This window comes from Erithacus rubecula, assembly GCF_903797595.1.
Source record: "Erithacus rubecula genome assembly, chromosome: 28".
In the NCBI taxonomy this organism is placed as follows: Eukaryota; Metazoa; Chordata; class Aves; order Passeriformes; family Muscicapidae; genus Erithacus; species Erithacus rubecula.
The window spans coordinates 843,688-871,160 of NC_136680.1; the positions used below are offsets into that span (position 1 = coordinate 843,688).

Below are 27,473 nucleotides of genomic sequence, written 5' to 3' on the forward strand. Positions count from 1 at the left end.
ACCCCTACAATCCCCCAGGACACCACAAATCTGCATCCCCGCCCTCCACCTGTATCCCCGGGTTACCACATCCCCAAAATCCCGCCAGGGCACCCCTCCCCCCGCACACCTTTCCGCATCCCCACGCTCTCCCATCCCCCGCAGCCCCGCGTGTTTCCCACCCCCTCCCGCCTCCTCCCAGCCGCTGCCTCCCCCCCGCGCCGGTACCACACCCCCGCATCCTCCATCTCCCGCATCCTCCATCCCTCACATCCCCCGCATCCCTCCACACCCTCCGCATCCCCGCACCCCGCGCGCCCCTCCCCACCCCGAATCCTCTCTCCGCCCCCCTTCTGGCGGCTCCCCCCGCCTCCCTCAGCCCAATCAGGGCCGCTCGGAGCAATTCAAACCCCGGCCCCGCAAGCGCCGGCGGCTCCGCTCCGCTCCCCGCCCGGGAAGCTGCGCCGTGGAGCGGCCGGGAACGGCGGCGGCACCGGGAGCGGGGCCGGTCCGGATGGGCTGGGGGAGCGGCGGAGCGGGCGCGGTCCCCGCCCGGCGCCCGGAGCGCAGGTGAGCGGGGAGGAACCGGGGGGGAACCGGGGGGAACCGGGAAAGTTTGGTGGTGGAACCGCGGGGCTGCACCGGGCACCGCCCGCCCGCGGCTCCGCAGGGGCGCTGCGGGATGCGGGGGGATCCCGGTGCCCATCCCGGTGCCACTCCCGGTACCGGCTGCCCCTGCCCCGGGTGGGCTCCCTGCGGGAGGGGGGCTCTGGAGATCTGCGGTGTCCCCGGGCTCGGGGTGCGCCCGCGGGTCTGTGACAGCCTGGGGTGGGCGGAAGAGCGAAAAAAGGGGAATTTGGTAAAAAACAACGCTGTTAGATAAAATCTGGGATGGCCGTTTTAGGGAAGAAGAAGTGGAAAATAAGGAATTCCTGCGGCTGCTGCAAAGCTGCTGACTTTGGGGTTCTGCTGCCCGAGCCCCCGAGCGCGGAGGCGATCTGGGGGTGCCCACCCCGGCTCTGGGAGGCGGGGGAGGGCGGCTTCGGGAAACTTTGGGATGAAACGGAGCCGCTTGGTCCCTGCGGGAGCCGGGGCTCTGTGCCGGAGCCGGGGGGATCCCGCAGAACCCCGGGACGAGGGGCTGAGCCCCGGAGCCGCCCCTTGGAGGAGCCGGGGCCGTTTCACGCTCAGCCCCCGGGAGCTGCGGGATCTCCGGGATGCCGGGCAGCCCTGCCCGTGACACCGGGAATTCGGCGAGTCTGAGGCAGAGTCTGAGGCAGTTTTTGGTGCAGAGCCTCGTGGTGAACATGAGATGAAGCTCCGGCAGTGCCGGGGATGGCATTGAGGGCGGTTTGGGGGTCCCCAGGAGCTGAGCTCCATCCCCTCCTCCCTGCCATTCTCGGGGGGCTCTGCCTCCTCCCAGCCGCTGTTCTCGGGCAGGAACAGCCCCGGAGCACAGGAGGGGACTCCGGGCTGGCTCTGGCGGTGCTGGGCAGGGCTGGGCGTGGGACGGGAGCTGGGAATGGTTTTGCCGGCCGAGGGACGCGGTGGGAGCAGGGGCTGGCTGGCTGCGGGTGGCAGCACAGCCCCGGCTGCTCCTGGCAGTGCCCAGACCTTCGGGCGAGGCTCTGTTTTTCCCTGAGCAGCTCTGGGAATGTGCTCGGGGTCTCTCCCCACGGGGAAGGGAGAGAGGTGCGATCATCCTTGAAAACTGCAGGGAGTGGCGCGAGTGAAACCCCCGAGCTGCAAATCCCACCGGGGAGGATGGAAGGACACGAGGACAGGGCCTCAGGCTGTGCAGGCAGGCTGGATATTAGGAGATATTAGGAGAATATTTATTTGGATATTAGGTTGGATATTGGGAGGGTTTCAGTGTTCAGGCATTGGCACAGCGGCACTGGGGGGAGTCTCCATCCCTGCTGGGGTTTGGGGGATGTGACACTTGGGGACAAGGGTCGGGGTGGCCTGGACACTGCTGGGAATGGGCTCGATCACCCTGGGGGGCTTTTCCAACGTAAACAACTCCCTGATCCCATGATCTGGGACAGCTCCAGGGCCACCAGCAGCTCCTGCTGTCCCCAAGGCTCCATCCACCTGTTGCCGGTGGCCCTGGCCGGGCGGGTCCCGCTGTCCCCGCGGCTCTCCCGCTGCCAGGGCAATCTGCTGCCGGGGCGGCGTTCCCGGGGCTCAGCGGGACGGAGCGAGCCGTGCCCAGCCCGCGCCAGGCCGGGCCGGGGCTGGAGCAGCAGCAGGGCCGTGGGCGGCTGGAAAGCCGGAGCTTGGAGCGGCAGCCACGGCTCGACAGCTCCGCCTGACGCGGGTGACAGGAGCGGGTGACAGGAGCCGTGACAGGAGCCGTGACAGGAGCGGGTGACAGGAGAGGATGGAAGGAACGGGTGGCATAAGACGGTAGCAAGAGAGGGTGGCAGCAGTGGGTGACAAGAGCTGGTGGCAGGAGAGGGTGGCAGGAGCTGTGACAGCAGCTGGTAGCAGCAGCGGGTGACAGGAGCGGGTGGTAGAAGCTGTGACAGCAGCGGGTGACAGGAGCGGGTGGTAGAAGCTGTGGCAGCAGCGGGTGACAGCACTGGGTGACAGGAGCGGTGACAGCAGCGGGTGGCACCCTCGGGCTCGTGGCGAGCTCTCTGGAGTCGCTGCTGCGAATCCCGAGCTCTGGGAGCTGCAGCCCCCGCGCAGGAGGCGCTGCCCGCCTGGAGCTTCTCCGGCTCCAAACGCTCCCCGCAAAACCAGATCGATGGATCTGATCCCTCAAGGGGAACCTCGGAGCTGTGAGGCTGCGGCTGCGGCCCGGGGCGGGGCGGTAAACCCGGGATTAAAGGGATAATCGTGGATGGGGAGGGAAATGCGGGATGCGGGAGCTCCAGGGCGTGGAGGAAACTGGAGGCTGTTTGTGGAAGAAGGAGCTGGAACCTGCAAGGAAGAGCTCTGCGAACACAAAGAGAGAGCTGGAGTGGGTCTGGAATTGTTGATTGTGATGGGATTGTGATCAGAGCACAGATGGGTTTGAACATCCTCCCAAACCTTGTGTGTTTTGCCCTCCTGTCCCGTCAGGGCTTGGTGCCCACTGTGTCTCTACATCCCAACCACCAGGCAGAACCTCCTTCAGGGAGGATTTTTGGATTCCAAACCCTTCTTGGGAAGCACATTTGGCTTTGCCCAGCTCATGGGAATGGTTTGGAGCAGAGATCCCAAGCTGTTGCTTGGGGTCGGGAAGAGGAACAAACTCCTGGGAGCTCCCAGAGAGCAGGGCAGGAGTTACTGGATCCTCCTCCAGCCTGGTTTGGGTCTGGGGGCCAGGCTGGACGGGGCTTGGAGCACTCTGGGGTACTGGGGACCCCCAGGGTCCCTCCCAGCCCATTCCATGATCCCACAGTTCCCTTTGGGGTGTCCCTGGGTGAGCAGAGGTGGCTTTGCCATCCCACCCTCGCTGTCCCCACGTTCCTGCTTGCCCAGCCCGGGGGATGAGGATCCTCTGGGATGGGAAAGCTCCTGGAATTCAGCTGGAAAATCCACGGAGCTGCCCGGGGAGGGAAGGGCTCCTCATCCCAGGGACTCCAGTGCCTGAATTCCCGGGATCTCCCGCAGCCCCTCTGCATTGCAGGGCTGGGAGTTTGTCTTTAATTGCGCCGGGCTGTGCTAACGAGGGGATTAAGGCCTGGAAGGGTGAACGGTGCCGGCCAAATTCCCCTCCCTGCTCCAAGGACTCGTGTTTTGTAACTCTCCTTTCATTCCTTCATCCCTGCCTGGAGCATCCCACGCTGGGATCCCGATCTGAGCCACTGCTGGGACGGGCCCCGTGTGCCAAGGGCTGAGGGAGCACCTGGGTGGATCTGGGCACCCCTTCCCCGGGATTCCAGCAGGGATTGGGGTCCCCGGGAAGGGCAGAGCTGGGGGTGCTGGAGGGTCTCTGCTGGATCCCATGGAGCTGCTCCATCCATGGGACTTGGGATCCTCCTCTTCCTTCCCAGGTCAGGAGCGCGTGGGAGACGCCCAAGGCCCCTCCAGGGAAGGAGGGACTGGAACTGGAGCTGCTGCCAAGGCTTGGAATAAACGGCTGGATTCTGCCGTGTGGGGAGATCAGGAACATTCCCTGAGAGCAGCAGGGACGGAACCTTGTCCCCGAGGGAACTCCTGTCCTGCCCGGGCCGTGCCAGGCTCGGGCAGACGCGGCCCTGGGCTGGGATTGCAGCCGGGCTCGGCTGCCAAGGTGCTTCCAGGAATGCCTCTGTCCACTGGGGCACGGCAGGGACACAAATCAGGCTGTGATGGAGAGTGCTTGGCACCGGCATGGCACAAAGTGTCCTGGCACAGGGCGGGGACAGGCGGGACAGCCTGGATCCTGGCACGGGGCCGGGATCCACAGGAGCTGCAGCCAGAGCTGGGGGGGCTGGGGCACAAATCCCCCGGGGCAGGACCGGGCTGCCAGCTGCAGAGGGACAGTCCTGTCCCTGCCTGGCATGGGGGGAGCGTTCCAGCAGTGGGATGAGAGGATTTGGAGTCTGGTTTTGGTGATGCTCCTTCCCTCTGGCTCTGCTGTGACCCGTGTGTGTCGCTCATCCCAACCCATTCCTGGCTCTGGAATGGAGCCACGGAGGAGCCTTTGGCTGAGGAGAGGATGGGGACGGGCCAGAGGGACCTGCTGGGATCCAGGGCAGAGCTGGGATCCAGGATCCTGCTGGGATCCAGGGCAGAGCTGGGGTCCAGGGCAGAGCTGGGGTCCAGGATCCTGCTGGGATCCAGGGCAGAGCTGGGATCCAGGATCCTGCTGGGATCCAGGGCAGAGCTGGGATCCAGGGTAGAGCTGGGGTCCAGGATCCTGCTGGGATCCAGGGCAGAGCTGGGGTCTGCACCCCGCTGGCTCTGTGGCCATTCCTGGTTTCCCAAATCCTGTCCATCCCCAGCTGTGCCCACCCCCAGCACATCCCTGGAGCAGAGTCTGGATTTGGGGAGCCTCAAGCTCAGGGCAGCCCCTCTGATCCACCAGCATCTCCTTTCCCTGCCCGGTTTGCTCCAAATGCTGGGAGCTGTGATTTGATCCGGACCTTCCCTGAGGCAGGAATGGGATCCCCGGCTCCTGCAGCCCTGAGCCTCCCCAGGGTGGATAAAATCCCTGCGAGTTCTCAGCATGGGAACGGCATCGATTTCCGGGAGCTGAGCCCTGGCCCTGCCATCGATCTGCATTTTTATCAGCTCATCTCGGTGACAGGAGAGGCTTTGGCACTGCGGGGGAGGAGGAGGAGGAGGAGGAGGAGGAGGAGGAGCAGCTCTGCTCTGGGGGTGCTGCTGGGGGTCCCTCAGCTCTCCTGCCGTGCCCCACATGTCCTGCAAAGCCTGGAGGGATGAGGAAAGGAGGGATGGAGGGAATCAGGAATGCAGGGATGGAAGGAATGAAGGATGCAGGGATGGAGGAATGGAAGGAATGAGGGATGGAAAGATTCAGGCATGGGAGGATTCAGGGATGCAGGGACTGAAGGAATCAGGGATTCAGGATTTCAGGGATTCAGGGATGCAAGGACTAAAGAAATCAGGAATCAGGCATTTAGGGATGCAGGGACTGAAGAATTCAGGGTTTCAGGGATGGAAGAAATCAGGGATTCGGGGATGGAGGGACTGAAGAAATCAGGGATTTAGGGATGAGGGATGGAAGGAATCAGGGATTCAGGGATGCAGGGACTGAAGGAATCAGGGATTCAGGCTTTCAGGGATGCAGGGACTGAAGGAATCAGGAATTCAGGGCTTCAGGGATGGAAGGAATCAGGGATTCAGGGATAGAGGACTCAGGGTTTCAGGGTTGCAGGGACGTTCTCCAGGTTAAAGTTCTCCTCAGGGAGAGAGGATGGACACTTGTCGAGCTTTGGGAAGGACATGGACCAAATCCAGCCAGGCTTTGCTTTTCCTCTTCTCCTCCCTCTCCTCCTGCTTGTCTCTGAACTGGGCGGGTGAATAATTCCAGAGAATTCCCGAGGCGGCTCTGGATGGGTTTTAGGTCCCTCCAACCCAACCCATCCTGGAATTCCGTGACAGGAGCAGAACTGGGATTGACCATTCCACTCCTGTGCGTTCCCAGTCCCGGTTATTTTGGGGGAATTCAGCTCCGAGATCCACACAGAGCCTCGGCCGCTGCTCAGGGTGTTGCTGCACGTGGAGGGCGGCTCCAAACAAACCCAGGAACGATTAAAAATCCCTCAATTGCAGCACGGGAGTTCTTGGGAGCTGAGTCTTTGCCCATTTTCTCAATAATTCATGGCTGAGCCCGGTAATTAAATGCTAAAGACCCGATTTGCCTGGCATTGTTTGCAGTTCCATTGCTGCTTGAATGCGAGAAATTACCGAGTCATTTAATTGGTAATTAAAAGTAATGATTGCTTCCCATGCTCCAGGAATTACTCAGCATTTCTGGGGTTGTTTGCACACAGCAGAAACACCCTCCCTGTTTTCCAGGCTGTTTTCCCGTAAACTGATCCCTGGGTTTGTGCTGAGGGAAGCCTCGTGCTGCCCCATCCTCTTTAATTGGCTCATAAAACCGGGAAAAAAAAAGCAAATTAACACCAAACGAGGCAGCACTTGGGAAACGCCTGGGTTTGATCCCTGTCCCCCTTCCCAGGCTCTGCCACTCTTGGATGTGCGGATCTGGGGGAGTTTGGGATGTCCCGGTGCTTTTGGGGCTGGATTTGGGAATGTGGCTGTATTTACAAATATTCCACAATTCCCGGGATCTGCTCCCAGGGAACAACAGGACAAGAGGGAGCGGCCTCGAGTTGTGCCGGGGTGTTTTAAATTGGATATTGGGAAAATTCCTGCATGGAAACTGGGAAGGTTCAGGAACTGGGACTGGGATGGGCTGGGAGTGGCTCGGGGCTGAGCCATCCCCAGGGATGGATCCTGGAGCCGGGAGTTTTGCGGTGTCCCCACCCCGAGGGAAACACCCCTGAAATGGTGCAGGGACTTTGGGAAGCTGGGAACCCTCCCGGGGGCTGGAGCTGACATTTCCCAGAGCTGGGATTGCAATTCCAGGAGTCAGGACAGGGAATAATTCCCATATTTGTGTGCAGAGCCCTGGAGCTGAGCCTGGCTGTTCCATGAGGAGCTCCAGACACGCAGATCCTTTGCTTATTCCCAGTCTGGAGTTACCCTGAGCTGGTTTTTCAGCCCTTCCCGCTGCCCTTTCCTGCTCTCATTCCCAAATCTCCAGCTCTGGAGGCATCTCGGAGCCAGAATGTGAATTAATAATGTGCTAAGAAAATAAAGACACTTCAACAGCCTTTAAATCAAGGGGAACAGCCTGTTAAAGGCTTTGGACAAATCCCATTACTCTGTGTGCAGTTTTAGGGCTGGCAGGAAGAAATCTCCCAGCAATTTATGGCTGGTGACAAATTCTTTGAGGAAGAGCTGGCCCGTGGGACTCCTCCTTATCCAGGGATGCTCTGCAGGAGTTCTGGAGCAGATTAATGTGTCCCACTGCAAGTGACAACACAATTTGTGGCCCGGAGCCTCCAGGTCACCTGGGCTGGCATCAAAATCTGTTTTGGGAGATTGGGGTGCTCCTCTCTGGGATCTGGAGTGGGGCTGGGAGGGGAGAGGGACTGGGAATGTCCTGCTGCCCATCCCTGCGAGGAAAGAGGGACCAGGGAATGTTTGTGGATCAGGGAATGTTTGTGGATCAGTGAATGTTTGTGGCTCTGGGAATGTTTTTGGATCTGGGAATGTTTGTGGATCAGGGAATGTTTGTGGCTCTGGAGCTGCCAAAGCCCCTCCTGGAGGACTGTGTTCAGGGAGAGCTCCCAGCCCCTGCAGGATCAGGAATCAGGGAGCAGCTCAGGTGTGGAACATCCCTCACCTGTCCAGGAGAGCTCTGCAGGGCTGGGCTTGGCTCGGGAAGGGGCAGCGAGCTGGAATTCTCTGCTTGAGCAGGAAAGGACAGCACAGGACACTCCCTTCCCTCAGTGTCACCCAGCACAGGGGGAAATGTTGGGAATGACCCTCAGCCCTTGGGAAGGGCCAGGAAAGCGGGTGGGAGCTGTTCCTGCCCCACCCCTGCCATGCAGAATTTTCCTGGAATTATTAGGGTTGGATAAAACCTCCAGGACCATCGAGCCCGACCATTCCCACCCCTGTCCCCAAGTGCCACATCCCCACAGCTCCCAAGCCCTGCAGGAGAGGGACCCCAGCCTGTTCCACCCTTTCCATGGAGGAATCTCTCCCAGTAAATCCAAGGTGATTTTCTTTCCTTTGGCATTAAATCCAACCTCTCATGGCTGGAACCTGCAGGAATCACAAATGGTTTCCCCCCCAGCCACGGGCAATGTTTTTTTTTTTTTTTTTTTTTGCCTGGAACTGGAGCAGCCAAGTGTGGGATTGTCCTCCAAGCAGGAACAGTCACTCGGTGCCACAGGGCTGTACCCAGAGCAGGCACTGCAGGCTCTCACAGATCCCTTTGTCAGCAAAGAGAGGCTCAGATCCTGCTGGTGGTTTCTGGCATTCACAGGGAAGGGAGCTCTGGTGAGAGAACTCAGATTTTCCTCTCCCCAAAGCTCAGGGTGGGTGGTGGGACAAAGGCTGAACCTCATTTCATTGTCCAGGAGGAACCTTCCTTTGTCCACCTGGATTTTTTCAGCAATTCCCAAAGCCCAGATCCCAAATCCTGCTCTGAGGCTTGATATTCCTGAGTGTCAGAGCCTCAGGGCACCTCTGTCCCCATCTCCCCCAGGACCATCCAGCTCTCTGTGCTGTAAAAGGAACAAACTCCTCAGCACAAGGATCCCTTCCAGCCCTGAAACCCTTCCAAGCACAGAGGGCAGAGTGGGAAGCTCCACACAGCAATTCCCACAGGCAGGGACTTGGGGAGAGGCAGAGGAATTTCGAGACAAAAGTCTTGGAATTAAACTTGAATTAAAGAATCTCAGGATGGTTTGGGTTGGAAGAGACCTTAAAGCTCATCCAGCCCCATCCCAGGGGGATCCAACCCTGTCCAGCCTGGCCTGGGACATTCCAGGGATCCAGGGGCTGATGGATGGATGGATGGATGGATGGATGGATGGATGGATGGATGGATGGATGGATGGATGGATGGATGGATGGATGGAGAGATGCAGGGGGAGGCACTGAGGGATCCCCCAGCCACATTTAGGATTTGGGGACGGGCACAGAGGATGGATTTCTCCAGATTCCTGTGGGAAGTGCCAGGACAGCCTCCTGTGGCTCTCCCAGGAGCTGTGGCAAGGAGACCTTCAGGAATTGTCCATCCATGCCCTGCCAGGGCCTGAGGACGAGCAAAGCAATTTTAATTTGCCCCTGCTGAGGCTGCCCTGAGCCCCGGGCACCGAGTGTTCCCTGGAGTGTGAAGAGCTCCCGTGGGCACCTCCAGGAACCCCAATCCCATCAGGGCTGGATAGAACAGGAAAACACCTGGCTGTTTCTGAGTATTCCCAAGGATTTTTTCCTGTAGGAACAAGCAGCACTTTGCATCCCAAAAATCTGACCCCAAAAGAACAGACAGGGGGACAGTCCTGGATCTCGGGGGGACAGGGATGGAGGAGCTTCCTGGGGATCAGGGGGGATTTTGGGGAGCACTGGGATAGAGGAACTTCCCAGGGATCAGAGAGAATTTGGGAATTAGGGGGATTTTGGGGAACACAGGGATGCAGGAGCTTCCCGGGGGATCACAGGGGAGGTTTTTGGGATGCAGGAGCTTTCCGGGGGATCCGCGAGGGTTTTTTGGGGGGCACAAGGATAAATCCAGCCCTGAGCGCTCCCACCATCTGCCTTTCCCAGGCAGGCGCCTCAGGAAACTTCTCCCGGTTCCAATTGCTGCGCTCCACCTTTTATTCTAATGAATTCCGCATCGCCATAGGAACCCGCTCGGGCGGCAGCGAGCGGCGGGGCTGCCGGGGATGGAGCCGGGACCCCGGGGCTGGCAGGTACCGCATCCCCGGGGAGCAGAACCGGGCGGGACGGGGGGATTCCCTGCCCGGGACCCCGGGGCTGGCAGGTACCGCATCCCCGGGGAGCAGAACCGGGAGGGACGGGGGGATTCCCTGCCCGGGACCCCGGGGCTGGCAGGTACCGCATCCCCGGGGAGCAGAACCGGGCCGGGACGGGGGGATTCCCTGCCCGGGACCCCGGGGCTGGCAGGTACCGCATCCCCGGGGAGCAGAACCGGGCCGGGACGGGGGGATTCCCTGCCCGGGACCCCGGGGCTGGCAGGTACCGCATCCCCGGGGAGCGGGGGTTCCCTGCCCGGGACCCCCAGCCCGGTGTGGGATCAGGGCTGGGGTGCAGGAAATGTTCCAGCGGTGCTGCCCAGGCTGGGTTCGGGGTGGGAGCAGCTTTTGTTGGGGCTCGGATGGGTTTGGGAGAAGGGATCTCAAGCTTGGGATTTGGGGAAATCCATCCCTGCTGGGCTGAGCCTCCCCCTGCGCTGCTCCAAACGGGATGGGACATCCCAAACACTCCCTGGGGCTCGGATCTCCCCGGATCCAGGGTCCATCTCCCCCAGAGTGCTGGATCCAGCAGGATTCCCGCTCGGAGAGGCACCCACGGCACCTCCGTGGCTTGGGAGAGGCGCGGGACCCTTCCCGTTACCCACAGGAAACTGCCCCGGGGCAGGGATTGGAATGCGAGGGGACACCGAACATCCAAGGAATCCTGACAAAGCTCAGGATCCTCCTGGGCGCTGTCCAGACCCGGCGCAGGATCTCTCCTGGATTTTGGATCCCGCTGGATCCTTGGGAAGGGCAGCACTGCCTGGTCCTGGCTTTGCCTCGCTCTCCAGGCTGGGATGGATGTTGGAGGTGAGGGGGGCTCAGCATCCCCCTGGCCGCGGAAAATTCGGGAATGCCGGTGGGAAAAAGGGTCAGGGAACAACAGGGAAGGGGGACCGGGATCCCAGTGGATCGGATTCCTGAGATGAGGAACACCTTTATTCCTGCTGGGCCAGGACAGAGGAGAAGCCCTTGGGGCAGCCCTGAGCAGATTCCCTGGGATAACAACTCTGGGATGAACAGAACAGGGGAGAGGAAAATCAGGATTATCTCACAAAACAGTGGGAACAGCCCTGTGCTCCCACACCCTGCTGTGATCGGGCAAAACCTCCGGGGGGACTCGGGGCAGCTCCGGGGGACTCGGGGCAGCTCCAGGGGACTCGGGGCAGCTCCGGGGGGGACTCGGGGCAGCTCCGGGGGGACTCGGGGCAGCTCCGGGGGGGACTCGGGGCAGCTCCGGGGGGGACTCGGGGCAGCTCCGGGCTTTGGTCCCCGGGGATGTTCAGGTTTCCCTGGCAGAGCCCCTGGATCTGCTCCAGGCCCGTCCCAGCAGCAGCGTTGACTGAAAAAGGCAAAGCTGAGATTCCAGCTGCTGCAGGAGCTCGGGGGAGCAGCAGAGTGTCCAGAGGGGCACGGAGCTGCCCCGGACACTCGGACACTCGGACACACGGACCCGCTGCTCTGGAGGTGAAGGGAAGGAGGGAGGGACCCCCAGGACCCTGCAAGCGAAACCTTTCCCCACCTTTGAGGAGTTCAGGCACCAAAAATCATGGAAAAAAACCCTCCAGGGAGATTTTCCGTGCGTTGTTTATCAGCAAGATGAGGGTTGGGTGATGGGGAAAAGAGGGGAGATCCAGGGTGGAAATGAGGGAGATGTTTTTTAGGATGAGGACAAGGAGGGGCTGGGATGGAATTCCCAGAGAAGCTGTGGCTGTCCCTGGGTCCCTGGAGGTGCCCAAGGGGGGTTGGAGCAGCTTGGGGCAGTGGGAGGTGTCGGGGTTGGGATTTAAGATTTAAGAGATTTAAGATTTAAAGATTTAAAAATCCTTCCACCCCAAGCCTGGCTCCTGCCCCTCATCCCACCTGGCTCACACCCAGATCCTGCCTGGCTCCTGCTGACTCCCTCCTTTGTTCTAAATAAGCATCTCATTAGGTATTTGCCTTCCCAAATTAACATTTAATTCGTGCCTGGTTCCCAGAAAAAAACCTGGAGCCTCCTGGAATTGTTGACAGTGATCCTGTTCTTTTGTGAGCTCTGTCCCTATTAAGCAATTTCCTCGCCTGTGTCTTTTGAGTTACTAAGGGAACAGGAATAAAATCTTAATAAAACTCCATCAGCTGTTCCTGAAATAACAGCAGCCTCCTTCGTGGGGCCTGAGCTGGGGATGGGGCTCTGCTCCAAATTCCCTGGAAATTCAGAGCACGGAATGGGCTGGGCTGGAAGGGCCTTGAAGGTCCAATCCCACCCAATTTTACCCAAATCCACCCGATCCCACCCAGTTCTACCCAATCCCACCCAATCCCATCCAATTATACCAAATTTCACCCAATCCCATCCAATTCCACCCAAACCCACCCAATTCCACCCAATCCCAGCACCCCAGGCTGCTCCAGCCTGGCCTTGGACACTTCCAGGGATGGAGCAGCCAAAACTCCTCTGGCTCTTCCCAAAGTGATAAAAAGGCAACACATCCCCAAAGGGAATAAATTCTTTATCATGAATACTCCAGGATAAATAATATTTAATATAAATAATGTATAAACTATACAGGTGTATAATTTGCATTAATAATATATTTAAAAAATTACACCAGGGTCACCAAATGGTCAGGATTTTTTTTTCTTTTGTCCTGACTGTGCCTTTTCCTCTCTGGATTTGGGACCTGAGCCAGCTGGGCATCTCCAGATCCAGGATTTATTGCAGTCCTGAGCAGCACAAAGGGAAATTTTTTATCCCAATATGTTCATGGGAAGCACCAGGAGAGGGATATTGGAAGAATTTCTCCATGGAAAGGGCAGGGCTGGAATCCCCATTTCCAGAGGGATTTAAAATCTTGTGGATGTGGCACTTGGGGACAGGTCAGAGGTGGCCTTGGGATTGTTCTGCTGCCCCTTCCCCATGGATATCGGATATTGGGTACTGGATATTGGATATTTACTGCATATTGGATATTTATTGCATATTGAATTCTGGATATTGGATATTGGGTATTGGTTATTGGTTATTGGATATTGGGTATTTATTGGATATTTATTGGATATTAGATATTGGGTATTTATTGGATATTGAATTCTGGATATTGGATATTGGGTATTGGATACTTATTGGATATTGGATTCTGGATATTGGATATTGCTGCCAGGGGGGCAGGAAATTTGGGGCATTTTTCCTGGAATTTGGATTTTCTGCAGCTTGGATTCAGGCTCCAGGATATTGCAAGGGGATATTGATGTGGATATTCCAGGGAGGTTGATATGGATATTCCAGAGATATTGGTGTGGATATTCCAGGGATGAGGTGTGGATGTTCCAGGGATGAGGTGTGGATGTTCTCCCGAGGGGGTGGTGTCAATGTTCTCCCAGGGAGGATGACGTGGATGTTTTTCCAGGGAGGTTGTCATGGATGTTCTCCCAGAAATGTTGGTGTGGATATTGCAGAGATATTGATGTGGATATTCCAGGGGCATTGGTGTGGATATTCCAGGGTCATTGGTGTGGATATTCCTGGGATATTGATGTGGATATTCCAGGGATATTGGTGTGGATATTCCAGGGAGTTTGGTGTGGATATTCCAGGGTCATTGGTGTGGATATTCCTGGGATATTGATGTGGATATTCCAGGGATATTGGTGTGGATATTCCAGGGACACTGGGGTGGATTTCTCCTGTCTAAGCTCCCCCCAGTGCTGCTCCCAGAGCCACTGGGAATTCCAGAGGAGTCCCGGGATGTTCTGCTGTGCTCCCTGAGGTGTCACCTCCCTTTAACCCCTCTGGGAATTCCAGAGGAGTCCCGGGATGTTCTGCTGTGCTCCCTGAGGTGCCACCTCCCTTTAACCCCTCTGGGAATTCCAGAGGAGTCCCGGGATGTTCTGCTGTGCTCCCTGAGGTGCCACCTCCCTTTAACCCCTCTGGGAATTCCAGAGGAGTCCCGGGATGTTCTGCTGTGCTCCCTGCAGTGTCACCTCCCCTTTAACCCTTTGTTCTCTCTGTCCCTCCCCCAGCCCTGGACAGCCGGACGCGCCCTCGGTGACGGTGACAGTGACATTGTCGGGGCTGTGCGGGCACGGCCTGGCCCTGCTCCTGTCCCCACGCAGCTGCAGCCAGGTGGGTGCCCCTGTTCCAGCCCCCTCTGCCCCAGACCCTGCAGGAGCAGCAGCAGGACTCGAGTCCCCAGCAGGAATCAGCCCCCTGTCCGTGTGTCCATCCTGAGCAGCTCCTCTGCCCCCACAGCTCCTTCATTTCCTGGGATTTGGGTTTCCAAAGGGTCCCTCAGCATTGCTGGGGATTTCTGCACCTCTGCCTGGGCAGCCCACCCACCCGTGCCCCCATCAGTGGCTTCCTGAGCTTGCCAAAAAATCCCAAATTCCCTGTGAGCCTCCCAGCCCTTCCCTGTGCCTGTTGCTGCATCCCAGGGCCATTTTGTCCTCCTCCCTCTCTGCTTTCCCCACATCCAATTCCTTCTCCTTCACCATCTGTTTTTCCACATCCAATTCCTCCTCCCTCACCATCTTTGCTTCCCCCACACCCGATTCCTCCTCCCTCACCATCTCAGCTTTCCCCGTGGCCAATTCTCCATCCCTCACCATCTCTCCCATGCCAATTCCTGCTCCCTCCCCATCTTTGCTTTCCCTGTGGCCAATTCCTTCTCCTTTACCCTCTTTCCCATTCCCATATCCAATTATCCCTCCTTCACCACCTCTCCCGTATCCAATTCTCCCTCCCTCACCATCTCTCCCATATCCAATTCCTGCTCCCTCACCACCTCTCCCATGCCAATTCCTGCTCCCTCACCGTCCCCGTTTCCCCTCCAGGAGCTCCAGGCTCTGCCAGGAGCCGATCCCGAGGGGTTGCCCATGGAATAGGCGCTTTTCCCGGTGCCAGGCACAGCGGGAGGCTGGAGTTTGTGCCCTGATCCCGCCCTGCCCCGGAGCGTCCCGCCTCTGCCATGAATGATGCATCCACCATGGATTATGAACTGCTCTCCCCGTCCCTGGTGGAGCACCCCGCCGGCGCCGCGGGCATGGACGCCGAGCAGAAAACCGTGTTTGCCTTCGTCATCTTCCTGCTGGTGTTCCTGGTGATGCTCATGGTGCGCTGCTTCCGCATCCTGCTGGACCCCTACAGCCGCATGCCCGCCTCCTCCTGGACGGACCACAAGGAGGGCTTGGAGCGGGGCCAGTTCGACTACGCGCTGGTGTGAGGGCGGGGGGCTCGGGCAGCCCAGGGTGGGGCCGGGACAGCCCCCAGGGTGGGCTCAGGGTGGCCCCAGGTTGTGGCCGGGACAGCCCCCAGGGTGGGTGGGCTCGGGACGGCCCCAGGGTGGGCTCGGAGCAGCCCCCAGGGTGGGCTCAGGGCAGCCCCAGGGTGGGTGGGCTCGGGACAGCCCCCAGGGTGGGCTCAGGGCGGCCCCAGGGTGGGTGGGCTCGGAGCAGCCCCCAGGGTGGGCTCAGGGCGGCCCCAGGGTGGGCTCGGGGGAGTCCCCTCCGCTGTCTCCAGCCCTGCTCCCTCCTCGGGGTCACCCCCAGGGATGCTCCGGGCAGGGGGCTCTGGCCCGGGGAGGTTTTCTAGGGGGTTTCTCTCTTTTCTAAGCACTTCTCAGTTCTCTTGCCCGGGGCTGGACAGGGCCCCGCTGCCCCTCGAGCCCCCCGGGCAGGGCAGGGCAGGAGGGGACGGGACGGGGCATGGCGGGACCTGCCCCCGGCCCGCGGGTCCCTGGGACCCGAGCTGTGCCCCCCGTGCCCCCCCGTGCCCCCCGTGCCCCCGGAGTGCTGCCCGTGCTCCCGTGCGTGTCCGTGTGTCCTGTAGCTGAGCTGTGTCCGTCTGGGGTTCCTCGGCACCCGACCCGAGTGCTGGCTTTGTTCCTCCCGTGTGCCCCCCGAAAAGGGAGGGGTGGGGGTGGAGACCCCCGTGTGCAGCCCCCCCTTGGCTGTCCCCGTCCGATGGTGCCAATGGGCTGAGCTGAGCGAGGGGCAGCCCTGAGCCCCCCCTGCCCACCTGGGGACACCTGGACGGGTCAAGGGGGCCACAAAAGCCCCGGGAGAAGCTCCTGGGCCCGCGGGGCCAGCAGCTCCACGGGATCCATCCCACCCCGGCTCTCCCGGGGCTCTGCAGGGGCGAGCAGGGGGCTGCAGGGGGCTGCAGGGGGCCGCGGGGCTCCCAAAGCCCGCGGTGGGTTTGAGGGAGGGATTTGAGCCGGGGGGGAAGCTCGGTCCCCCGTGGAAATAAAGCCGCACTGTGCCAACCCCAGCCGGCTCCTGTCGCTCTGTGACGCGTCCGGAACGGGAACCGGAGCCCCCCAAACCCGGAGCGACCACCGAGACTTGGGGACCCCCCCGGCCGCCGCTGTCCCGGTTCCATCCTGGTGCTGTCCCCTCTCTCCGGTGCTGTCCCCTCTCTCCGGTGCTGTCCCCTCTCTCTCCGGTGTTGTCCCCTCTGTCTCCCGGTGCTGTCCCCTCTCTCCCGGTGCTGTCCCCTCTCTCCGGTGTTGTCCCCTCTGTCTCCCGGTGTTGTCCCCCCTCTCTGCGGTGCTGTCCCCTCTCTCCCGGTGCTGTCTCCGTTCCCTCCCGGTACTGTCCCTGTTCCATCCCGGTGTTGTCCCCTCTCTCCGGTGCTGTCCCCTCTCTCCCGGTGCTGTCCCCTCTCTCCGGTGCTGTCCCCTCTCTCCGGTGTTGTCCCCCCTCTCTCCGGTGCTGTCCCCTCTCTCCCGGTGCCGTCCCCTCTCTCCGGTGCTGTCCCCTCTCTCCCGGTGCTGTCTCCGTTCCCTCCCGGTACTGTCCCTGTTCCATCCCGATGCTGTCCCCTCTCTCCGGTGTTGTCCCCTCTCTCCGGTGCTGTCCCCTCTCCCGGTGCTGTCCCCTCTCTCCGGTGCTGTCCCCTTTCTCCCGGTGCTGTCCCCTCTTTCTCCCGGTGCTGTCCCCTTTCTCCCGATGCTGTCCCCTCTCTCCGGTGCTGTCCCCTCTCTCTCCCGGTGCTGTCCCCTCTCTCCCGATGCTGTCCCCTCTCTCTCCCGATGCTGTCCCCTTTCTCCCGATGCTGTCCCCTCTCTCCGGTGCTGTCCCCTCTCCCGGTGCTGTCCCCTCTCTCCGGTGCTGTCCCCTCTCTCCGGTGCTGTCCCCTCTCTCCCGATGCTCTCCCCTCTCTCTCCCGGTGCTGTCCCCTCTCTCCCGGTGCTGTCCCCTCTCTCCGGTCCCCTCCCTGCCGCGGGTGTCGCAGTCCCGCCCGCCCTCTGCTGGCCCCGGGCTCTGTCAGCGCTGGGAGTCGGGAACAGTTTCCCAAAATCGGGACTATCGGCCTGGGAGCAGCGTCCGGGCTGGACCCACCCCGGCCATGGGGACTCTCCCCTGTCCCAGGACTCCAGCCTGACCTTGGACATCCCGGGGATGCAGCAAATCTGGGAATTCCATCCCAGGCAGGAGCTCATTCCCGATATCCCACCCGGATTCCCCTTGCCGAGTTTGGAGCCATCCCCTGTCCTGTCCTGGAGCTTCTCCAGCTGCACAATCCCAGCTCTGGCTCCAGGGATGCTCCAGGTGAGGGGCTCTGCCCCGTCTGTGCCCACACAAACACACGGCCCCACTTAACCCAAAATAATTTTATTGTTGCCGTTGCTTCTGATACAAAAAAGGAATTCCACAAAGAGCCACCTCTCTGTGTGGGACAAGAGGCACAGGTTTGGGGTTTCAACACTTTCCCCCCCCCAAAAAAAACAACCAGCAAGAAATGTCAATATTAAAAAAAAAAAAAAAAAAACAAAACCAAACCAAAACACCACACCAGAGAGGAGGAGAGGAAACCTTGAGCTTTGAGGCTTTGGCTCGACACACACACACAAACCCAGCTCTGCTAATTTATTATTATTAATAATACTTTTTGGATTTTGGTTTTTGTTTTTTTTAAAAAAAGCACCTGTTGAAAAAAAAAAAAAAAACTCAAACAAAAATAATAATAATAATAAAAAAAAAAAAAACAAACCAAAAAACAATCCCAAACATCAGGCCACCCATCCTGTCACAAGCTCTGGGACTCTTGTAAAATCCAGAGTCTGGAGCTGCTTTGAAGAGTTTTCAAGTTTGCCTGGAGCCCCGATACAGTAAACACACACATCCCCCACCCCCGCGGCAGGAGGAATTCCCACCCCTCCAAAAAAATGTAAAGCTACAGGAAAATGCTCTCCTGACAGCACCGGGGGCTCTCCTTTGGTGGCTTTCCATAAATACGGGAGGGTGGATGGATACAGTGCAGAACGGGACCAGCACCACCTCACCTGGGCAGGGGGGATGGGGGACTTGCATCTGGGAATGAGCAATTTTCACCCTGGGAATCAGCACCTTTTAATCCCGGGAATGAGAAATTTTCACCCTGGGAATCAGCACCTTTTAATCCCGGGAATGAGAAATTTTCACCCTGGGAATCAGCACCTTTTAATCCCGGGAATGAGAAATTTTCACCCTGGGAATCAGCACTTTGTATCCCGGGAATGAGCACCTTTCATACTAGGAATGAGCACCATTTATCCCAGGAATGGGCACTTTTATCCTGGACATGAGCACCTTTTTTACTGGGAATGAACACCTTTTATCCTGGGCATGAGCACCTTTTTTCTGGGAATGAGCACTTTTTATCCCAAGAATGAGCACCAGGAATGGGCACTTTTACCCGGGGAATCAGCACCTTTTTATGCCAGGAATCAGCACCATTTTTCCTGGGAATCAGCACCATTTTTCCTGGGAATCAGCACCTTTTATCCTGGGAATGAGAACCTTTTATCCTGGGAATGAGAACATTTTGGGCTCAGCTGAGGTACCCCAGAGCAGAACAGAGCATCCCCAGAGGGGGCTGATCCCACAGGGACATTTCCAGAGGCTGATCCCAGAGGGACATTTCCCCAGGCTGTAGCCGATCCCAAAGGACACTCCCAGGCCGATCCCAAAGGACACTCCCCGGGCAGATCCCAAAGGACACTCCCAGGCCGATCCCAAAGGACACTCCCCGGGCAGATCCCAAAGGACACTCCCCAGGCCGATCCCAAAGGACACTCCCCGGGCAGATCCTAAAGGACACTCCCAGGCCGATCCCAAAGGACACTCCCCGGGCTGATCCCAAAGGACACTCCCAGGCCGATCCCAAAGGACATTCCCCGGGCTGATCCCAAAGGACATTTCCCCAGACTGTGGCTGATCCCAAAGGACACTCCCCAGGCTGATCCCAAAGGACACTCCCCAGGCCGATCCCAAAGGACATTCCCCAGACTGATCCCAAAGGACATTCCCCAGGCCATCCCAAAGGACACTCCCCAGGGTGACCCCAAAGGACACTCCCAGGCCGATCCCAAAGGACACTCCCCGGGCTGATCCCAAAGGACATTCCCAGGCCATCCCAAAGGACACTCCCCGGGCTGATCCCAAAGGACACTCCCAGGCCATCCCAAAGGACACTCCCAGGCCATCCCAAAGGACACTCCCGGGCTGTCCCGGCGCTGGCAGGAGAGGCGCCCGCGGCTGTTGCGGGGCGGGGGCGGGGCGGGGTGGGGGCAGGGCTGTCAGCTGGGACTGGGGGGCGTCTCTGGTGCCTTTAGTAGAGCTGGAGCTGCAGTTTCATCCTCAGCGCCCGGCCCAGCTCCCCCGCCGGGGGCTGCGGCTGCTCGGCCGCCAGTTTGTGCAGTTCCCCGCGGCGGGGCAGCGCCACGCTGACGATCTCCAGCCGGTAAGTGCCCGGCAGGATTTTCTTGCGGGCCAGGTGCAGGAAGCTGAGCCCGTGCTTGTGGTGGATGCGGAACAGCCCCCGCTCGTTGCCCTGGGCGATGCTGTAGCGGACGCGCTTCTCCAGCGGCTCCAGCGCCGGCAGCAGCTCCAGGATGTGCTCCTGCCGCGCCAGCTCCGACGCGTTCAGCGCCATCCACAGCGGAGCCTCAACGTCCATGCTGGCCAGGTTCACTGCCTGGGGCTGCCGGGGGGCACGGGGGGTCAGGGGCGGCGGGGGAGGGCAGGGGGCAGCGAGGCAGGGGCAGGGCAAGGGAGGGTGCGGTGTGGATTGGGGAAATTCAGCCCCAAAATCAGGGTTTGGTTCAGGGAAACTCAGCCCCAAAATCAGAGTTTGATTTAGGGAAATTCAGCCCCAAAATCAGGGTTTGGTTCAGGGAAACTCAGCCCCAAAATCAGGGTTTGATTTAGGGAAACTCAGCCCCAAATCAGGGTTTGGTTCAGGGAAACTCAGCCCCAAATCAGGAAAAGGTCAGGGAGGGTGGGTTTGATCTGCCCTGGCCCTCACCTGCTGCCTCTCGGTGCCGTTGGCGCTGCGCCGCTGCCGGCCCCGCTTGGGGAACCCGTTGATCTTGCACTCGTAGCAGGTCTCAGGGGACAGCAGGTTCTCCTCATCCTCCTCCTGGGGGGCAGGCAGGTAGGGACCCTTCCCAAATCCCAAACCAGAGATGCAGTGGCTGGTGGCAGGAGAGCAGAGAGAGCTCAGAGCCATGAACGCAAGGGAAATGGAAATATCACCTTCCATGGACTCAAGGGAAATGGAAATGTCCCCATCCATGAACTCAAGGAAAATCAAAATGTCCCTATCCCTAGACCCAAAGGAAATGGAAATGTCCCCACTCATGGACCCAAGGGAAATGGAGACGTCCCCATCCTTGGACCCAAAAGAAATGGAAAAGTCACCACTCATGAACCCAAGAGAAATGTCCCCATTCCTGAACCCAAAGGAAATGTCCCCACCCATGAACCCTGAGCAACAGGGCAGCAGACACAGCTCAGCATGAGCAGGAGCAGCTGAGAACTCCCTGTGCTGCATTTCCCGGGAATTCCCAGCAGGGAGTGACCCCCTCACCCCTGTCCCCATTCCCAGGGAGTGGCCCCTTACTCCTATCCCCTATTCCCAGCAGGGAGTGGCCCTTACCCCTGCCCCGCCCTGAAGTAGCCCTGGGCAGCCGCACAGGTAGCCCCCATCCCCAGGGAGTGGCCCTTTACCCCTGCCCCACCCTGCATTATCCCCATTCCCAGCAGGGAGTGACCCCCTTACCCCTGTCCCCATTCCAGGCTGGGAGTGACCCCTTACCCCTGTCCCTGTTCCCAGGGAGTGGCCCCTTACCCCTGTCCCCTATTCCCAGCAGGGAGTGGCCCCCTTACCCCATCCCCATTCCCAGCAGGGTGTGACCCCCTTACCCCTGCCCCGCCCTGAATTATCCCCATTCCGGGCTGGGAGTGGCCCCTTACCCCTGTCCCTGTTCCCAGGGAGTGGCCCCTTACCCCTGCCCTGCCTTGCATTATCCCCATCCCCAGCAGGGAGTGGTCCCTTACCCCTGCCCCGCCCTGCATTATCCCCATCCCCAGCAGGGAGTGGCCCCTTACCCCTGCCCCGCCCTGAAGTAGCCCCCCGGGCAGCCGCACAGGTAGCCCCCAACCCCAGGGAGTGGCTCCTTACCCCTGCCCCGCCCTGAAGTAGCCCCCCGGGCAGCCGCACAGGTAGCCCCCGTCGGTGTTGGAGCAGCCGTAGCTGCAGGGGCTGCCCCCCCCCGAGCACTCGTCCACGTCCTGGCAGCCCCCGAAGGCCTGGTCGAAGTCGAAGCCCGAGGGACACACGCACTTGAAGCTGCCCAGGGTGTTGTAGCAGGAGGCAGAGCCGCAGGCAGAGGGGCTGGAGCACTCGTTCTCATCTGCAGGGGGAGTGGGGAGGTGGGGACACAGTGATGGGGTGTCCCACAGGCACAGGGGAACGCCCACAGGTGTGGGATACACCCCACAGGTATGGGGTAACTCCCACAGGTATGGGACACATCCCACAGGTATGGGTTACATCCCACAGGAACAGGGTAACTCTCATATGTACAGGATACATCCCACAGGTACAGGGTAACTCTCATAGGTACAGGATACATCCCACAGGTACAGGATAAATCCCACAGAATGCACCCCATAGGTACAGAGGGCATCCCATATGTACAGGATACATCCCACAGGTACAGGACACATCCCACAGGTATGGGACCCCTCCCACAGGTATGGGACCCCTCCCCCCGGCAGGGGACCCCTCCCCAGTGCCCCACTCACCCACGCACTGGTTCCACTGGTAGTGCTGCACGTAGCCCTGGGGGCAGCCACAGCGGTAGCCCCCCAGCACGTTCTGGCAGCCGTGCTGGCACCGGTGGTTCCCATCACACTCATCCACATCTGCACCCAGGGGACACCAGGGACTCAGACACTGCCCCCTGTCCTGGGCTCAGGGACACCAGGGACTCAGACAGTGCTCCCTGTCCCTGTCCTCTGCCCCTGTCCTGGGCTCAGGGACCCTCCTGGAACCCTCCTGGAACCCTCCAGGCTGCTCCTGTGCCCTACTCTGGCTCTGCAGGGACACCTGCAATTCTGGAACTGAGACACCCCCAGACACCCCTGCTGGGTTGGTCCCTGTTCCAGGTCAAGCCTGGGCTGTCCCCACCTCTGCTCTCTGCTGGTGGAATTTGGGACCATTCCCTTCCCCAGGGATCATCCAGTCCAACCCCAGCCACCCCAGCAATCCCAGCCTGGCCCTGCAGCACTGCCCAAACACCTCCCAAATTTCCCATCTGGTTGAGGCTCTCCAGAGCCTGGGTGTGCCCTGGGAGCTCCAAAGCCCAGACCCACCTTCACAGTTGACCCCGGAGCTGTCCAGGGAAAATCCCTTCTGGCACTCGCAGTTGTAGCTGCCCGGGGTGTTCAGGCACTGCCCCTTGGCCCCACACAGCGAGGGCTGAGCTGTGCACTCGTTGTTGTCTGCAAAAAACACCACGAGGGGCTTGTGGCCACCTGAAACCCAGCCCTGAGCACCTGAAATCCACCCTGAGCACCTGAAATCCAGCCCTGAGCACCTGAAATCCACCCTAACCACCTGGAAATCCAGCCCTGAGCACCTGAAATCCATCCCTGGCCCTGTGGCCAGCTCAGATGGTGGAGCTGAGCCCAGGCTGAGTTGTGCAGGGCAGGAATTGTGCAGGTGAGCTGTACAGGTGAGCTGTACAGGTGAGTTGTGCAGGTGAGCTGTACAGGTGAGCTGTGCAGGTGAGCTGTGCAGGTGAGTTGTACAGGTGAGCTGTACAGGTGAGCTGTGCAGGTGAGCTATGCAGGTGAGTTGTACAGGTGAGTTGTACAGGTGAGTTGTACAGGTGAGCTGTGCAGGTGAGTTGTACAGGTGAGCTGTGCAGGTGAGCTGTCACTCACCAATGCAGGAGGAGTGGTGCTGGGTGAAGCCAGGGGGACACTTGCAGTTGAAGCCCCCGATGACGTTGACACAGAGGAACTGGCAGTTGTGCTGCTTGGTGGAACACTCGTCCAGGTCTGAAGGGACAAGGAAAAGCTCTCAGATTGTCCCAGTGGGGGAACCAGCCCCAGGAACACCCTGCAGTGCTCACAGGACAGAACAAACCCCTCCCCACCCCAGGGTAACATCTGGCACATGCAGAGATGTTTCCCTGCCTCTCCTGCACTTGACAAACCCCAGAGAGCCCCTGAGGCTCCTCATCCCCAGGCCAGGGGACACTGCCAGGCACAGTCTGGCTGGGGACAGTGCCAGGCACAGCCCAGCCTGGCTGGTGACACTGCCAGGCACAGCACAGCCTGACTGGTGACACTGCCAGGCACAGTCTGGCTGGGGACAGTGCCAGGCACAGCCCAACCTGGCTGGTGACAGTGACAGTGCCAGGCACAGCCCAGCCTGGCTGGTGACACTGCCAGGCACAGTCTGGCTGGGGACAGTGCCAGGCACAGCCCAGCCTGACTGGTGACAGTGACAGTGCCAGGCACAGCCCAGCCTGGCTGGTGACAGTGACAGTGCCAGCACATGCAGCTCTGAGCTCAGGATTTGCTCTGCAGTGCCCAGGAAAGAACCAGGAGTGTTTTTTCCCTGACAGACACACCTGCAGTGTCACACCTTGTCCCCAGACAGACACACCTGCAGTGTCACACCTTGTCCCCAGCCCAGCGTGGCACCTTTCCCACACCTTTCTGCTGGCATTTCCCATGTCTGGCTGCCCTGTCCCCTGTCCCCTGTCCCCCAGCTGCCAGGGGAGGCATTTCCCTGCCCTCCTGCTGGCTCTGTACCTTTGCAGATTTTGCCATCCTCCTGCAGGATGTAGCCCCGGGGGCACGAGCACTGGTAGCTGCCCTCGGTGTTCTTGCAGATGAAGTTGCAGGGCTTTGGGGACTGGTTACACTCGTCCAGATCTGCACCCCAGGGACAAAACACATCAGGTTGTGCTGCTGGGCAGGGTCCCCTCCACCCCTGGACCTCCCAGCCCACTCCTGAACAGGTGATGCCAGGTTTTGGGGCTCAGGGGTGAGGTATCCCCATGGATTCTGGCTCATCCCCATTTTCACCCTGCAGGTGAGCAGAGCCAAGAGCTTGGGGGAGCAGCTCAGTTTGAGCCAGCACAACAAATCTGGGATAAATCCTGCAGAGACAGAGCTGTGACTCCAGAGGTGCCTTTCTGGCCAACCTTTCTGTGGAACCAGCTGTGCTGCCTGGAGTGAGCTTGGCAGCTCCCACATTTCAGGATCCCATTTCCATACCAGTCCTGAGCTCAGGGAAAACAAGGAGCTCATTTTGAAAGAGTTAAACCTTTTTAAGGAGTCAAACAAAGCCCCGGAGGCGCGAAGCACCCTGAGCCAGGGCGGGGCGCCCCCAGCCCCGAGGGAAGGGCGGCTCGGGCCGGGTGGAAGAGGGAGGGGATGCCCGAGGTGCAGGGGCCGTGCCCGGCCCGGCTCACCCTGGCACGCCGTGCCCGTGATGTCCGGGGTGTAACCCAGCCGGCAGTGGCAGCGGAAGGAGCCGATGCTGTTGATGCACTGCCCGTTCCTGCACAGGTTGGGCAGCACCTTGCACTCGTCGATGTCTGTGCAGGGCAAAAAAAAAGCTTATCTGGTGTTTGTTATCACCCAGCTCAAACAGGATAAGGGCTTGGGGTTATTTTGGCGCCCAGCTCTCAACTAAATAAACATCCCTCTGCTAAAGTGGGAGCTGCAAAGATAAACTGGAGTTCTGGCTGAACTTTCACAAAGCAGAAAAATGCTGCACATTCCCTGGAAATGTCTGAGGCTTCTCCCCAGAGCAGGGCTGGAGGCTGAGTGAAGGACTCTGTTAATGATCACCATTCCCATGCTAAGCCACACTGGGCTCCTGATCTCCTGTTTCTCTTGCCAGCTTTAACACCTCGATATCTGCACAGTTCATGTTCTGCTGTAATCTACCAGCACTTCTTTCCATCTTACCCTGTAAGTAATTCTGATTAAGATCTTTCATCTGTTACATCCTTCGTTAATAAATCACTCATTTTATGATGAGACTGCCATCCTTAGACCTCGAAGGCCAGAGGGATTCCTTAAAATTAAGCTAAAAAACCCAAGGCAAGGGCTGGTCTGATGCTCCCCCTCACCCCACAACCCCAAAGATCCAGAGCCCCATTGCCAGGGGGCTTTGCAGAGACTCCTTATCTGCTCCAGGTGGATTTTCCCTGTTCCCCTCTCACCTCTGCCATCCGTGGAGTAGCCAGGCCCGTGGGGACACATCTTCTTGTAGTGGGCAGTGCCAGGCAGGGGGCACAGCTCGCACTGGGGGCCCCAGCTGCGCCCGCTGTTGCAGCAGCACTCGGACTTGGTGACCAGGTTGCGGTTGGTGGAGGACATCTGGCACATGGTCTGCAGCACCTCGGTGAAGCAGAAGCCCTGCCGGGTGTCTGGGCACACAGAGGGACACAAATCCAGCAGCTGAGGCAGCGCCAGCAGCAGGGGATGGAGCAGGGCTGGGGGTGTTTGGATAAAGGTGACGCTCCAGCAACTTTCTTGCTCAGGAGTGAAGAATCCCAGCATGGGTTGGGCTGGAGGGACCGTAAATCCCACCCAGAGGAGTGGCAGGGACACCTCCCACTGTCCCAGGCTGCTCCAAACCCCATCCAACCTGTCCCAAGCTGCTCTGAGCGCCCTGTGCCAAGGCACCAAGGGAACAACTCCCCAATATCCCAAACACCAGCAGGGAGCCACCCCCTGTGTCCTGCCCCAAACACCCCGTGGGGGGGCGCTGCAGTGGGGGGCGCTGCAGAGGGGGGCGCTGGGCGGAGGGCACTGCAGGGGGCTCTGCAGGGGTCGCTGGGCAGGGGGCTCTGCAGGGGGCTCTGCAGGGGGCTCTGCAGGGGGCACTGCAGGGGGTGCTGGGCGGGGGTGCTGGGCAGGGGGCTCTGCAGGGGGCTCTGCAGGGGGCTCTGCAAGGGGCACTGCAGGGGGTGCTGGGCAGGGGTCGCTGGGCAGGGGGCTCTGCAGGGGGCTTTGCAGGGGGCGCTGCAGGGGTCGCTGGGCAGGGGGCGCTGCAGGGGGCTCTGCAGGGGGCTCTGCAGGGGGCTCTGCAGGGGGCACTGCAGGGGGTGCTGGGCAGGGGTCGCTGGGCAGGGGGCTCTGCAGGGGGCTTTGCAGGGGGCGCTGCAGGGGTCGCTGGGCAGGGGGCGCTGCAGGGGGCTCTGCAGGGGGCTCTGCAGGGGGCTCTGCAGGGGGCACTGCAGGGGGCTCTGCAGGGGGCGCTGCAGGGGGTGCTGCAGGGGGCACTGCAGGGGTCGCTGGGCAGGGGGCTCTGCAGGGGGCACTGCAGGGGACGCTGCAGGGGGCGCTGCAGGGGGCACTGCAGGGGGTGCTGCAGGGGGCACTGCAGGGGGCACTGCAGGGGGCTCTGCAGGGGGCTCTGCAGGGGTCGCTGGGCAGGGGGCTCTGCAGGGGGCTCTGCAGGGGGCTCTGCAGGGGGCACTGCAGGGGGCGCTGGGCAGGGGGCTCTGCAGGAGGCTCTGCAGGGGGCACTGCACGGGGCACTGCAGGGGGCTCTGCAGGGGGCGCTGCAGCCCAGCGCGGCATTACCGATGCACTCGGTGCCCGAGGCAGACGCCTCGAAGCCCTCGTTGCAGTCGCAGCGGTAACTCCCGGCCGTGTTCACGCAGCGCCCGTTGGGGCAGATCCCGGGCTTGCTCCTGCACTCGTTCTCGTCTGCCGGGGAGGAGCCACACACAGCCCTGCTGAGCCCAGCCAGGGACCTCCCCAAATTCACACTCCCTCCGGAGCGCCCGCACGGAGCCCCTGAGGGTCCCTCCCATGCATTTGGGCAGCTGGGGAAAGCATCCACCAGCCCTGGGGAAAATATCCACCAGCCCTGGGGAAAATATCCACCAGCCCTGGGGAAAACATCCACCAGCCCTGGGGAAAATATCCACCAGCCCTGGGGAAAACATCCACCAGCCCTGGGGAAAATATCCACCAGCCCTGGGGAAAATATCCACCAGCCCTGGGGAAAACATCCACCAGCCCTGGGGAAAACATCCACCAGCCCTGGGGAAAATATCCACCAGCCCTGAGGAAAACATCCACCAGCCCTGGGGGAAAACATCCACCAGCCCTGAGGAAAACATCCACCAGCCCAGGTGAAAATATCCACCAGCCCAGGTGTGCCCGTGCCCAGGTGTGCCTGTACCTGTGCAGCCCTGCCATGCCCAG

General features: G+C 60.1%; 2 protein-coding genes across 3 annotated transcripts in view; one reads left to right on the top strand and one right to left on the bottom strand.

Moving 5' to 3' along the window:
• Positions 1-373: 373 nt before the first annotated feature.
• CTXN1 (cortexin 1) lies at positions 374-15,207 on the top strand. 2 transcript variants are annotated; one of them, XM_079328637.1, is made up of 3 exons: positions 374-549; positions 13,980-14,082; positions 14,790-15,207. In XM_079328637.1, the coding sequence occupies exon 3, from the start codon at positions 14,924-14,926 to the stop codon at positions 15,176-15,178; it is 255 nt and encodes an 84-aa protein (XP_079184763.1). In that variant the 5' UTR covers positions 374-549; positions 13,980-14,082; positions 14,790-14,923; the 3' UTR covers positions 15,179-15,207. The 2 variants fall into 2 exon arrangements, with proteins under 2 accessions (XP_079184763.1, XP_079184764.1); XM_079328638.1 differs by lacking the exon at positions 374-549 and adding an exon at positions 11,426-11,444.
• A 4,331-nt stretch (positions 15,208-19,538) lies between these two features.
• The window catches only part of FBN3 (fibrillin 3), a 62,232-nt gene continuing 54,297 nt past the window's right edge, over positions 19,539-27,473 (bottom strand). Inside the window, 10 exon segments of the mRNA XM_079328394.1 lie at positions 19,539-19,920; positions 20,245-20,413; positions 21,403-21,634; positions 22,029-22,148; positions 22,599-22,727; positions 23,172-23,288; positions 24,051-24,173; positions 24,716-24,841; positions 25,475-25,681; positions 26,844-26,969. Of these exon segments, the coding sequence (XP_079184520.1) occupies positions 19,549-19,920; positions 20,245-20,413; positions 21,403-21,634; positions 22,029-22,148; positions 22,599-22,727; positions 23,172-23,288; positions 24,051-24,173; positions 24,716-24,841; positions 25,475-25,681; positions 26,844-26,969 (1,721 nt within the window). The 3' untranslated portion in view covers positions 19,539-19,548.

Excerpts from the sequence above, each read along its gene's own strand:
- CTXN1 (XM_079328637.1), top strand. The coding sequence starts at position 14,924 with ATGAATGATGCATCCACCATGGATTATGAACTGCTCTCCCCGTCCCTG.